At 35.5% G+C, this 14792-nt stretch overlaps 1 protein-coding gene across 1 annotated transcript in view; it reads left to right on the top strand.

The window, feature by feature from the left end:
* LEPR (leptin receptor) overlaps nucleotides 1-14792 on the top strand; it is a 94971-nt gene that overhangs the window by 17375 nt on the left and 62804 nt on the right. Inside the window, exon 3 of the mRNA XM_011369583.2 lies at nucleotides 14478-14537. Coding sequence (XP_011367885.1) covers nucleotides 14498-14537 — 40 coding nt within the window. The 5' untranslated portion in view covers nucleotides 14478-14497. The remainder of the gene's footprint in view (nucleotides 1-14477; nucleotides 14538-14792) is intronic.

Below are 14792 nucleotides of genomic sequence, written 5' to 3' on the forward strand. Positions count from 1 at the left end.
AGAATTTTTGCATCAATGTTCATAAGAGATATTGGCCTATAGTTTTCTTGTTTTGTAATGTCTTTGTCTGGAATTAAGATAATGGTGGCCTCCTAAAAGGAATCAGGGAGGCTTCTGAAACTCTTCTTGAATTTTTTGGAATAGTTTAAGAAGAATAGATGTTAATTCTTCTTTGAATATTTGGTGAAATTCTCGTACAAAGTCATCTGGTCCGGGACTTTTGTTTTTTGAGAGGTTTTTGATTACTGATTAAATTTCATTAGTGGTAATCGGTTGATTCTGATGTTCCGTTTCTTCTTGATTCAGTCTTGGGCGATTGTATGTTTCTAGGAGTGTATCCATTTCTTCCAGATTGCCCAATTTGTTGGTGCGTAATTGCTCGTAGTGTTTTCTTATGATCCTCTGTATTTCTATGGAATCCATAGTTATTTCTCCTGTCATTTCTGATTTCATTTGTTTGAGTCCTCTCTCTTTTTCCTTTGATAAGTCTGGTTAAGGTTTTGTCAATTTTGTTTATCCTTTCAGAGAACCAGCTCTTGGTTTCATTAATCTTTTGTGTTGTTTTTCTAGACTCTATTTCGTTTATTTCTGCTCTGATCTTTATTATTTTCTTCCTTCTAGTCACTTTGGGCTTTGTTTGCTGTTTTTTTTTTTCTAGTTAAGTGTAAAGTTAGATTTTTTATTTGAGCTTTTTCTTGTTTCTTGAGGTAGGCATGTATTGCTATGAATTTTCCTCTTAGGACTGCTTTTGCTGTGTTCCATAGATTTTTGAGTTGTTGTGTTTTCATTTTCATTTGTCTCTAGATATCTTTTGTTTTCTTCTTTGATCTCATTAATAACTCATTCATTATTTTTGTGTATTTTCCAGTTTTTTTCTTGTTGATTTCTAGTTTCATACAATTGTGATCAGAGAAGATGGTTGATACGATTTCAGTCTTCTTAAATTTTTTGAGACTTGTTTTGTGTCCTAACATGTAGGCTATCCTGGAAAATGTTCCATGTGCACTTGAGAAGAATGTATATTTTGCTTCTTTGGGGTAAAATGCTCTAAAAATATCTATTAATTCTTCTTTGAAAATTTGGTGAAATTCTCTTATAAAGTCATCTGGTCCAGGACTTTTGTTTTTTGAGAGGTTTTTGATTACTGATTTGATTTCATTAGTGGTGATTGGTTGATTCTGATGTTCTGTTTCTTCTTGATTCAGTCTTGGGCGATTGTATCTGATCTAATATGTCATTTAGGCCCATTGTTTCCTTGTTGATTTTTTTGTCTGGAAGATCTGTCCATTGGTGTCAATGGGGTGTCAAAGTCTCCTATTATGAGTGTATTACCGTTGATCTCTCCTTTTATGTTGGTCAATAATTACTTTATACATGTAGGTATTCATGTGCTGGATGCGTATATACATTTTCTAGGGTTAAGTCCTCTTGATTTATTGATCCCTTTATCACGATGTAATGCCCTTCTTTGTCTCTTATTATAGCATTTGTTTTAAAGTCTATTTTATCTGATATAAATATTGCTACCCTGGATTTTTTTCATTTTCATTTTTTTTTTCATTTGCATGAAATATCTTTTTTCATTCCTTTACTTTCATTCTGTGAGTGTTATTTAATATGAAGTGGGCCTCTTGTAGACAGCATAGGCATGGGTTTTGTTTTCTTATCTATTTGGCTACCCAGTGTCTTTTGATTGGAGCATTTAATCCATTTACATTTACTGATAGGTACATAGTTATTGCCATTCTATTATTTGTATTTATTTTTTCCTTTTTTACGCCTTCCTTTTTTTTACAGTAGTTCCTTTAGCATTTCTTATAATACTGGTTGTTGGTGATGAATTCCTTAAGCTTTTCCCTGTCTCGAAAACTCTTTATCTCACCTTCCATTTTAATCGAAAGCCTTGGTGGGTAGAGTGTTTGTGGTTGTAGATACTCTTTTTTTCTTAACTTTAAATACTTCTTGCCAGTCCCTTTTGCCTGCAAAGTTTCCAGCAGACATTCTTATGGAGGAACCCTTGTAAGTAACTAGCTGCCTTTCTCTTGCTGCTTTTAAGATTCTCTCTTTGTCTTTGACCTTTGGCTTTTTAATTATGATGTATCTTGGTGTCGATCTGTTTGAATTCCTCTTGTTTGGGACTCTTTGTGCTTCCTGAACTTGTAAGTATAAATCCTTTGCCAGGTTAGGGAAGTTTTCTGTCATTATTTCTTCAAATAGATTCTCAGTCTCTTGCTCTCTCACTTCTCCTTCGGGTACTCCTATGATCCAGATATTGTTATTCTTCATGTTGTCCCAGAGGTCTCTTAAACTATCCTCATTTAAAAATTTTTTTTTTTCTTTTTGTTTTTCTGATTGGGTGTATTCTGCTACCTTGTCTTCTAGTTTGTTGATTTGGTCTTCTGCTTCATCCAAACTACTGTTGAATCCTTCTTTATTTCAGTTATTGTAGTCTTCATTTCCATCTGGCTCTGTTTTTATGGTTTCTATGTCCTTTTTTTATGCTTACTATCTCTCTGTTGAGGTTCTCCTTGTGCTCATCCACTCTCCCCCTAAGTTCATTGAGCATTCTAAGCATTATTTTGCACTTTGTCTCTGATAGGTTGCTTGCCTCCATTTCATTTAGCTTATTTTCTGGAATTTTCTCCTGTTGTTTCATTTAAGGCATGTTTCTTTGTTTTCTCCTTTTACTAGCCTCTCTGTATTCATTTCTATGTGTTAGGAATATTTGTTTCATCTCTCAGCCTTGGCCAGATGGCCTTATTTGGAAGATGTCCTGTGTGGCCTAGTGGCGCACTCTCCCTGATCCCCTGTGCAGGGGGCTCTGGACGTGATCTTTGTGTGGATCGTGTATGATCTTCTGTTGTAGCTAAGCATTTGTTGGTGTTTGTACCTCAGGCTGACTAATTGTGGGAATTAGCTGCATCCATAGGGTAAGAGTTGCTGTGTGGGAGCTGACTCCACTGAGTGGGATTTTCCCTAGCAGGCTTGTGTACTTGTTGAGACCACTCTTTGTGTGTACTGCTCATGGGACTAGTCAGGAGTTGCTCTGTTGTGGTCTCGTGCCGGCCTCCAGGTACATTGTTTTTGTGGTCCCTTGGGAGGAGGTCCCCAGTAGATCAAGGTCAGCTGCTGCCTTTGATTGCTCAGGGCTACCTGGTGGGAGCTACAGAGTGATCCTCGGATGGCTGTTGCCTACGCTGGAATTTTAAGTAAGTGGAAGAGACAACACTGTAGGCAGCGGTCAATTATCTTCTATCCCTGACCTGGGGCAGTTTAGCAGAGGGATCAGTGCTCCTCAAGGCCTGACACTGACTATCAGTTGCCCGTAAGTCTCTGAAATTGGAAGAGCCTCCGGGCGATATGCATGTCGGGTGGCGCAGGGACCCCGGGAGGCTCCTGGGTCTATTGAGTAAATTTCCCCCTGTCACTGCATTGTCAGTTTACATACCAGCACTGTCTCTGTGTCTCCCTGTACAAGTTTCCAATCATAGCAAGATCAGCTGCTGCCCACCTCCGGCCTGCAAACACCCAAGCTCTATTTAAGAATTACTGAAGTTCGCGGGCATGAATTTGTGGCCTGACATCAAATGCTTCTCCCAGATGAATGAGCTTTGCATGGGTCGCATGAACTAAGTGCTGTCGTTTGCTGTTGAATTCAAGGAAAGCATAGGATGGAACTGGGTTGCCTGAAAGCAGGCTTGCCACAGATAATTTGTGGATGAGCTGTGGTGTTGTCTCAGTGAGGCATGGGACCATTGGGCCTACACAGCACCAGATTTGCTGCCAGCTGTGGGACTGTGGGCTTCAACAAAGTCAGATACCACAAAACCTCTGAGATCTGCCCAAGCGATACTGTGTCTCGTGCTGGCAGCAGTGATCTTCTCGTCACAGTATTCTCTGAACTTTGCTCATTTCGCTGGCTGAGATCTATTGACTGTACAGAATACACCACCCCAGGGCAGGGGCAGCTGCCTGTTAAAGTGCAGCGGGCACTTTGTGTATTGGATGGGGCAGGATCTCAGGGAGTCAAGGACCATTAGGCCAGTGGCCTCAGTTTTCTGCCATTTCTGTGTCTGCATGGTTCTGCAGAAGTCACAGATCACATGGAGACAATCTGCTGTTTGGGGCAGTCCAACAGTCCCCTGCAATTCCTTCAAGAGATATTGCAGCTCGTATAGGCAGCAGTAGTCTGCCTACAACTGTTTCCCCCAAAATGCGCTCACTGCGATAGCTGAGGTCTGTTGCCTGCGCAGAATGTGCAACTCCAGAGAAAAGCAGGGCGGGGGAGGTTGTCTGTCAATGGGCTGCAGGTACTTCGTGGCTTGGGTGAAGCAGGATCTCAGGGAGGCAAGGGCCATCAGGCCAATACAACCTCAGTTTTGCTGCAACTTCTGTGCCCGCATGTTCCCACTGTAGTCACAGATCACAGTGAGACCAACTACTCTCTGGGTCCCACAGACCCTTGCGATTTCTCCATGCAGTATTACAGATCTTGTAGGCAGCAGAGGTCTGCCTGCAAATGATTTCCCCACAGCGCCTGCCAGGTGCTAGCCAACGTTTGTTGCCTGTGTGGATTGGAGACCTGGGGGGTTTTATATAGCCTTGTCATTCCTACACAGCTTCAGATATAAAGAAGAACATTAATTGGTTGGCAAGCTATGAAAAATCTGATGTTAGCCGGAGAGTCCTTGAGGTGGGGGAAGGGCAGCCAGGAACGAACTTGTTCTAGCAGGAAATGGCCAGACAGGGTCAGGCTGCCACAGAGTGACTCTCTTGAATTATGTTTCTGCTTCTGTAGGGTTTTATTGGTGGGGAGGGGATATTATTTTAACATACATATTTATATATATAACAAACTTTTTTCCATAGTTATAAGTTATGATTATCCTCATACTTCCTGTAGGCTTCAACATGAAAACTAAATATATCTATTTTTGTAACCCTTGAATCTACATTATGGACACACCAAGCTCAAAGATGTGATTAATATCATTATAACATTTTTCTAGTGAATTTTAGTATTTTAAAGAAATATCAGACACAGAAATGCTGGATATGTAGTAAAAAATCATTGTCAAATTTAAGTGGCATGAACTTGGAAGTTTAAAATCTTTTTTAGAATTGAAAACATTTAATATGTTTAAAGTAAGCTATGTGAAATTTTGGGAGATATTGATTCTCACCAAATAAAAGTCAGAAGTTACTTATTCTTTCTTAAAATTAGTAGGCTAGAGTCTTCTCGATTATACAATTTTTTGGAACCAAATAAAGTCTTCCCAAAAGTGAATACAGTCTACTTCCAGTTAGTGTGGGAGAGTATTTGCCTGGCCGTTGAAATGATTAGGTAATCCACTCAGCTGAGTTACAGTTGTTTCTCTGCTTAGCATAGTATGGATATTTGCTGAGGAAAGAACAGAGCTGTGGGGAGTCATTGCCTGGTGGACTGTGGATGATCTTGAAGGAGAGAGTCATGCTTTTGGGAACTATTTGAAAACAATCTGTGGTACCCTATAGGTCTCTTTAAATCAAACTAGAGTACTATGGACTAGCAAATGAAAATGACCTAACTGGAGACTCTAAAGGGGCGTGGTGATATTAATATCAATTTTAAAGTCTTTGCCCATTAGTGGGGAAAAATCCAGAAACAGTACGGACTTACAAGTGTGTATACATGTGTGTATAATAGTGAGTGAAAAAAGGGAAAGAGGAAGGGAGAGAAGGTAGGTGGTGGTGGGGCTCTGCTCCTGGGCCAATAATTTCTATAAAGTTTATGGAACATATAACTTTTATCTGTTTGTATTAAATAAAAAGCTAAAGGTTTGAGCCAAATAGAGATTCTCAGGAGCTTCTATAATGGTATTATAATAGGCTTTAAAAATGTGGACTCATGTTTAAGAACAGCTGTTACTAAATATCTGTTTTGCGAAGGCATAGGACAATTTAGATTTTCTCAGAATTATATTTTCTCATTTTACTTTAACTAGCAGCTGTTATTTGGGTGTCTAAATCTATGAAAATTAAGAAACTGTAAACATGAGATAATAGGACAATTAGATTTCTGTATGCACCAACAAAATTTCTGAACCAAACTGGTCAGTGTTTAAGAGATGAAAGAGAAAATTAAGTATAAACACATAGATAAACACACGCATGTACACAGAAAGCATACTGACACACACATTATAAACAGAAAGCATACTGACACACATATTATAAGCTCCCAACAACTGTAGTTGCTGTTATATTATTAAGATGTTATCTCTTAGAATTATGACATACTTATCATATTAGACCTACCTAGGTAGTAGCTGGGTATTTCTCTAGTGACTTGGGTATCTTGCAACGACACTGCTAGTCACAGGTTTGATTTGGAGGAAAAAAAATTTTCAGACAGAACAAACAGAATATAAAAATGTTCTTTCTATAAAACGCAGTCATCGGGGCAAGTGGCTTCTTGGTCTTTTGATTTTAAATTTGCAAATCTGTTCTCACGTAGGAGTTCTTTTTGTCTTTTATTGGTATCCTTGGGCTGATCTTGGTTTTTACTGACCATAAATTCTGTGGGAATCTCTTTTGTAATACTTGCAATATGCTTCATATCTTCCTCATTCTTCAAAGGGGAAGTTAAATCTTTACTCCTCTAAACTAGAATTATGATTCCCCTAAGCTAGAAGTAATCTCTCTGATTTCTAAATATCACTCCTTTTAGGTAGTTGTGATTCTTTAAACCCAGACATCATGGATTTTTAAGATAAACCATCATTTTTGTACTGTTAAGAAAGAAAAATTCTGCCTATTTAACTATTATGCAATGCTTTCTCATCCTTTAGAATTTTTATTTTATACTCACAGAGAGAGCTTTTTAAGAATTATTTAAATAAAGATTTTTGTTTAACTCATTACTCTTATAATGAAAGTATAAATCAAAGAAATTGGTTAAGGAATTCTTTTTCCTATTCAGAATCTGGTTTTTCTTGAATCAGTTTTCAAGTTGGTGCTGTTGATGTCAATATTTTCCCAAACAATATCCTACTCTGGGTTATTGAGAATATTTTGACATCGCACTTCATAAAAAAATGTTTCTCTATTGTTGCTGAGATCTTCTCCTACCTAAGTTGGACCATTTTGCAAATTTTATTCTGATGTTTATTGATCTTACCATAAGAGATCAACATAAGGTTTCTGGATAACACTCAGGGCTCATATTGTTTTATCAAATGGTTTTTAAAAGTATTTAATAGTTCGTTAACCAAAATATTGATGGGTTAAAATTGTACAGTCTGTCATGAGGAAAGTGTCCAGTTTGTATGTATGCAATCAATGACAACTGGATAGCAGCTGCTACCAGGCCAACAGTGATTGTATGATGACAATGATTTTCACAAAGATCCTGATGTCAGGTGTTAAAATATTGTGAATCTTAAAATGGAAAAAATACTCTCTTCCTTGGTATTTCTTAGAATTCAACTAAAATTTTACTTCTGTGAACATTTTGTTGTTCCCTAGGATTTTATTAGTAGCTATTTTTTTTCCTGAAATCTCATAGCATTTTAATTAAAAACACTGAATAATAATTTTGCATGAAAATAAATCATGCACATGGTTACAAAAACTTACTGTAATAAAAAACAGTAGTCCTCTGACATACTGTCCTCGCTGTGTCAGTCCTGACCTTGGGAACAACTAACGAATCATTTCTGGTTTCGGTTCTTAAACCCGTGGCTACCTCTTTAGGGCTAAATAATATCCTTTTACTGACTGCTTTTTCTTCTTTCAGTTTTCTCCCCTCCCCTCCTCAACAACTTTAAACAGATATCATGGTAGAAGAGAATTTAGCCTACTAGTTTCACCTTCTCTTTCCTCCTCCAAATATAATTACATTAATTTTCTGAGCTCTTTTATTGGTTACATTTGTAATTCCCACCACTATTTCTTGTTCCATTCACTAGTTTCTCTTGACTCCCTGCTCATGAGGTTGGTATATTTCACCCTTTGCTTTCTCACTATTTCTCCTTACATAGTTATACAACCCAAATTTTGACACCTATACAGTGGAGGTTATTGATAATATTTTATGTTTTGTATTGTAAGTAATTAAATCTTTCATTTTTGTCTATTGATTGAGCCAAAAAGTTGAAAAATCAATAAATTGGGGTGTGTTGTAAATAAATGATTTTTTGGTTGTTAAACAATGGATTCTTTAGCATTTGCTCAAAATTATGCCGTATTTTATTTTGGTTCATATTTAGGACAGGACTTTTGTAAAGCTTTTTCAATTAATTTTATTTTTTATTATTGAGAGAAGATATGTGGGCCTTCTTTATAGTCTTAATTTTCATTTTTTTACTTTCTCTTTTTTTTTTGGAATCTAATTTCTTTTGAAGACCACTGAACTCATATTCAGATTTGGACTAGTGGCTTCAATTTTGAACTATAACTTCCTTTTTCTCTTGTGTTATTCTGGGTTTTGTTTTATCTTCTGCAGCTTCAGAATTATATTATGTACCATGCTGACTCCATTCCTACCTTCCTCCTAGCCATTTCCTCCATCTGTATTCCAGCTGTTATCTGTGCTGGTCATTCTCAAGTCCATAGAGCCATCAACTGAGCTGTAGTCATGCTTTCCTGAATTCATGTTTTCTTCTTTCTTGGTTTACTCCTCTTTTGCTGGAATACCTCACAAAGGTACTTCTCAGAAAGATTCATAGGATATAAATTTTCTAAGTCATTGAAATTACATTTGTTTTTCTTTGATACTTGTTTGGCTAATAGAATTTTAAACTGTAAGTAATTTTCCATCAAGAATTACTGGATTGTCCTCTAGTTTTCAGTGTTTTGGTCTGAAACACTTGTTTCCATTCTGTTTCTCAATTCCTTTAGTGGTGTTTTCTTCTCAGGAAACTTCCTATCTTCTTTGTTCTGCAATTTTTTAATGATATATTTAGGAATAGATTGAATTTTTTTCTTTTTAGAACTTGATAGTTCCCCCTCTCCCCCCACCAGTTTGAAGACTTGTGTCTCTTCTTAGCTCTGTGGGAAATTTTCTCATAAAATTTTATTGATTATTTTTTTTCTCCTTTTCTGGAAATACTGTTGGTTGAGTATAGAACTTTTTTATAAGCATCTTTTCTCTGTTGCGTCCTGCCCCTACTTTGGGCAGGAATTAATTATGCAAATGTTTTTTAAACTTTCCATTGAAAAAAATATTTACAACTATGCATTTAATTTTCAAAAGCTCTTTATTCCTCTGATTATTCCTTTGTTAGAACAGTCTTTGAATTTATAAATGCGAAGTCTTCTGAAATGTCTCTGAGGATACTATGAACATTTTTTCTTTGATTTATCTCTGTATCTGCTATGATAAGTTTTCTTTTGTCTTTCTTGTTACAAGATTTTCTCTTATACTGAAGACTTGCTTTATGTCTTAATGTCTCTAGTCAGCAAGGCTATTAGTGAAGAAATAGGAAGAACGTGAATTCTGTGCACATGAGCGGTGTTTGCCAACCGATAGGCTTCATTTCAAGTACTTAGTGAGGAGCTGCCATTTACACTGAAGGCCCATCCCCTTATATGGCAGATATAAGGTCTTTACCACATTGGTGCCAAGCCTATACTAATGCAGTGTCTTGGTGGGGTGGCAGGATGTCTTTTCTAGAAAAGTCTGCATGGGATTTTGGGTGTGTTTCTCAGCTATGTGTTTTATTAGTCAGGTTCTCTGGCTGTTGCTGAGGTTCTGTGAAGTACTTTTAATAAATTCTTTTTCTACTTTAACTAAAGTTATTTTCATTTGTTTGTAAATCACTCCCCTGCCAGTTAGAGGGAACTAGATTTGGCCGTCGTGATGTGTCTGTAAGAGGACGAAGAAGTCAGATATTACATACAGAGTCAAAAATGTCCTCTTCTTTTAGCCACACATCATCACCTTTCTGCCCTGTACGATTCAGAACCTCTCCAGGGTTTTGCCAAGTAGATTTGTTTCCTCATTGATGGAAGTTCCTTCCCCAAATATCCTAAATAGTTATTTCATTTTACTTCATTAATCTTTGCTTCATCTTTCAGAAGTTTGTTTAAATCTTTTTGCTGCTTGTCAACCCTTTCATTCCCTCTGTTCTAGTGGGTTGAAATGATTTACTTTACTGTAATTCTAAATGAAGGAGGAAGAGAAAGTTAATTTACTTGTTCAGGTTGCCATCTTGAATCTGAAGTCCCAAAGTAACTTTATTCGTATTGGCATTATAGTATTTTGACATGTTAAAAAGTCATAAAATGAACAATCGCAAGTATGATTGTTTATTTTGATTCTTTACTTCTTAAAGTAAATTATGATTTCTTGTTAATTTTTATATATATGTCTAGCACCTTGTGTGGTAACTTACACTTTACCAAATATTCAGTTAATATTTAAATGAATTGATTTATGTACAGATTTTTAAGTTACTTTGTAAGTAAGGTGCCTATTCTGACTCAATTTTGTTAACTTTATGTCAGCTATGTCTATTAATCATAGCTTAACCCTCTGCATTTTCAAGGAGTTTATTTGTGACAAGGTCACACAATTAGAGTCATATCATGAATTAAAATACTTGAAATTATGTCTCAAAGTGAAAAATGCTTATGTCAGGATGATGAGGATGATATATTTTTTAAATTTCAAAAATAATTTAAATCTTTAACAGTTACTTGATGGGAATAACATGACTAATTTCTATCCTAAATGAAGACATAAAATTAAACATACTTTATATGACAAGGTTACTAGAAGTAGACCAGACTATATTTATTTTGTTAAATTTTTGACTCTTGAAGAAATAATACTTTTAATTTATATTTAAATAAAATGGTTAAATGTTATTATTTAAGTGAAAGATAGATAGCTTACCCAGCAGAAGGTAAAAGCAAAAATTAGTGGCAGATGGAGTTTATTGAGTTCATCCATCAAGGCAACAGAATTGTCAGACTGGCTTTTCTTACTCATAAACTTTTCTACAAACCTAGAGACTTTTTGAGATCATTGGAGCAAGTTGTAAATAATTTTCTTTCTCCAATCACTCATTCAAACACTGATTGAGACTATTCCGTTCCATATTTAAGTAGAATTTTATATATAAAAATAACACAAAGAATTCTCTATGATAGAAGTTAAACAGTCTGATTTTCTTCTGAAAATCCATAATATAATTTAGTAGAATATAGATTTTTATTTTCCTTTTGTTTAAAGTTTATAGTAATAACTAAAAAGTCAGTGATGTGTTTAATACATGGTGTTTGGTGTGATAATACAAATTGAATTATTGCCTGCACCACCAGGTATCATGGATGCATCATTTAGATCAGACAATGGATGAGTCTTTGTATACTTTATAAAGATTTCTTCAAGTATTTCCAACAAGACACTCTTTTTAACTATCAACATAGAATGACTACATTCCAGAGGAATGTTAGACGGTATTATCTCAAACTCCTCAACTTGTTGTCCATCAATGGCTCAATTCATGGAGCTATACTTGTGGAGGATTGCCTGAAGAATGAGCACTCCATTTATTTATCTATGCCAAGAGTTCTTAATCTGAGAGTTTTGGGTAAATTTCAGAGAGTTGGTTAACCCTTTGAAATTATAACCCTAATTTTGGGTATATGTGCCTCCTCCTGGCAGTTGGTACATTGCTCTCACCAAATTCTCAACAAGGTCCATATCCAAAAATGGTTAGAACAACCATTCTGAAATTCTCTCTGGTATTAAGCCAAATTCTCAAGGAGCTGAACCTGGATGATATTGGAAAGCCTCTTTTAAAGATCGCTTTTATTCAATTTTGTCTTGGTGTGATGCCACCAGCCTATTTTTAAGAATAATTCAAGAAGGAGTCATATCTTGCCATTCACTCATGCATTCAGTTAATATATATAGAGTACCTACTATGTGTGAAGGATATAATGATGAAAAGGAAATAGTCAAAAAATCCTTTGGTCTGGTGTTTTCATTCTAGTAGAGAGAGATAATAAACAAGAAAATTAACAGGTCATATTCACATTAGTGTTGAGTAATAACGAGAAACAAATTAAGCAAAACAGCAGATATGACATGTTTAGGTGGGGACGGTGTTAAAATTTTAGATAGGCTGGTCAGGGAAGGCTCCTCTGAGAAGGTGACTTGAGCGTAGTGGAGAACAGTGGTTGATGAGGTCAGAGGGGGAACAGTGGTCTAGGACCTTGTAGTGCTGAACAGGACTTGGACTTTTACTCTGAGTGAAAAGAAGAGTGCTGCCATGTTTTGGGAAGGAGAGACATGATCTGACCTATGTGTTAACAAGACTACTCTCACGGCTGCATTCAGAATAGATTGAATTGAGGAGTGAGTACTGCAGCAGGAAGACCAGTTAGGAGGCTCTTTTGATCTTCAAGGGAAGAGATCATGGTGGCTTAGAATGGGGTATTGGTAATTGTGGGGGTGAGAAATTATTGAATTTTGAAATTCTCTTGAAATCCTACTACTGTCAGGATGTTCATGAGGATGTTACCTGTTAAAAAATTAGGCAAAATTTCTTTCCATTCTTAATGTTAGGATTATTTGTACATTTTCCTTAAAGAGTTGGTTTTAAGTACTCTGAATTTATAATTGAACAATTTCACTGTGATAAAGCTTAAAGCAAATTAATAACTCGCCCTTAAGAAGTGTATTTGAATTAATGCTGTTTTGTATATTAGACTATTTTGGTCACCTTACCATTATTTTCTACTTTGCAAATTTTTTTCCTCACAGTTTAAAATTTTCTGTCACCTTTTTTCTGTATTATTTGTGTTTTTGTAAACCTCCTTAGATTCCTTTCTGGTGCAATTTAGAATGCATATGGTATTATCTCTTTTAGTCTATGGAAGGTTCCACCTTTCACACTCTCTTCAAGGTTGCGTCTATGCCCTTTTCATACTTGTGATTGGTTCTTTGTTGTATAAGAGCAAAACCTGACTGCGGAATTTCAAGCCTTAAGAATAGTTTATGTTTTTCATGGAACATTAAATAGAAGAATGGTTGTCTGATGTAAGAAAAAAATCACTCATCTATTTTGTCACTTAACTCAGCATATAATATTCAGTTAGCTTAAAAAGTGAGTCAAATCAATTATTGGACTAAATGACTAGTTACTAGTCAGTTCATTTAAAATGCTTAGTCTAGCAATATGTTGTATGTATGACACATCCTAAGTATGAAACTTGCTTTTGTGTTTATTTTATGAGAAAAATTTATATCAGAAACAGGTAGCATAAGAAACTAGGAAGAATTTGCACACATTTCATCTGATTAGCTAATGAGGATTCTAAACTGAACCAATTTTTAGAAATCCTAAAGAAACATTATGATGTCGATGTATAAAGAACCCAAATTTTGCTGAAAAACTGGTAGTCTGAAAAACAAATTTACCAGACTGCACAATGTTTATACACATTCATTTTCTTCCTATGAGTCATTAAGTTGTGAACTAAAGAAATATATTTTTGTTTGCTAATCACATGGTATCAAATTCACAGATATGTCTTATGAGACATGTTTCTCACTTAATATTTAATAATATTCTTTGTGGTGAAGATGTGACTAATATTTTTAAATAAAATCTCCCGTGATTATGGGCAGCTCCGAAAGGGATTGTAGAGACCATCAGTCCACCAGTCTGATTTGTAGATGAGGAACCTGGGGTCTAGAGTATTGACGTTCCATGTCTTACAGATGATTAGTGAAAGAACCTAGATTGACACCCAAAACTCCTGACACCTGATTCAGGGCTTTTTACCTCATATTAATTTACACATAGTGAACTGAATCCCTAATTTTAGATAAAAAAATTTGGAATATCAAAAGTCTTTATGTGTTATTACAAATATAAGCCTGATATATTAAAATAATACTAGCATTCTAATTCATGACATACTAGTACAAATAATTTTATTCATGATGTGATTCAAATTGAGTAGAATTCGTGGGAAAGCTTGTCTCTGAAGTCACTCTATCATTTAGATATATTCAGCCATCCAGCTTTCCTTGAATTACTCTGGTAACTCTCCAGTGTGAGTATAACCTCATCTGCAAATAAACAGTAGGTTTCCAAAAGCATATTGGGAAATTTTCTCCTCTTTATTGGAAATAAATATATGGTCATTACTACGTTATAACCACTTGGCTTTGTAGAATCATAGGAAAGATAAAGGCAATTTTTTGATTATGTAATATATAAGTATGTGGCTTGCTTTAATTATGTAAAATAGCATGTGCACAGGAATAAACTTATAGTTGTACTTTAATGTAAGATACTTCTCTGATATTGATCTAGAGTATTATAGATATTTAAAATTTGAAGACTTATTTATAATCCTTTTATGTTTTTCACAGATAGCTTGTATATATGTCAGGTTTCTGGGTGTTTTTTGGGGGGGTGGGTATGTGTGTTTTTCTCTGTGTGTGTACTTGTTTTAGATTTATTGTTTTTCAGGTGTACTTCCCTGAAGTAAGATGACTTGTAAAAAATTCTGTGTGGCTTTGTTACATTGGGGTAAGTTATTTGCCTTTTAAATGTCCATATATAAGGTAGAGACTTTGTCTTTGGAATGCTATTCCCTTTATTGGCTAACAGAATTTCCTCTGTTTCCAGTTAGGAATTCTCATGTTCATGCTCACTGAACAAAAGTATATGTTTGAAACTGAAAACTCTTCCTAACACTCTGAAAACAGTGTGAAAATAAACACCATTGACAACTCTTGGAAAGAAACTAACGTGTGCCCTTCCAGAACTATAACACACACACAC

Source organism: Pteropus vampyrus, unplaced genomic scaffold (genome assembly GCF_000151845.1).
Source record: "Pteropus vampyrus isolate Shadow unplaced genomic scaffold, Pvam_2.0 Scaffold151, whole genome shotgun sequence".
Lineage (NCBI taxonomy): Eukaryota > Metazoa > Chordata > Mammalia > Chiroptera > Pteropodidae > Pteropus > Pteropus vampyrus.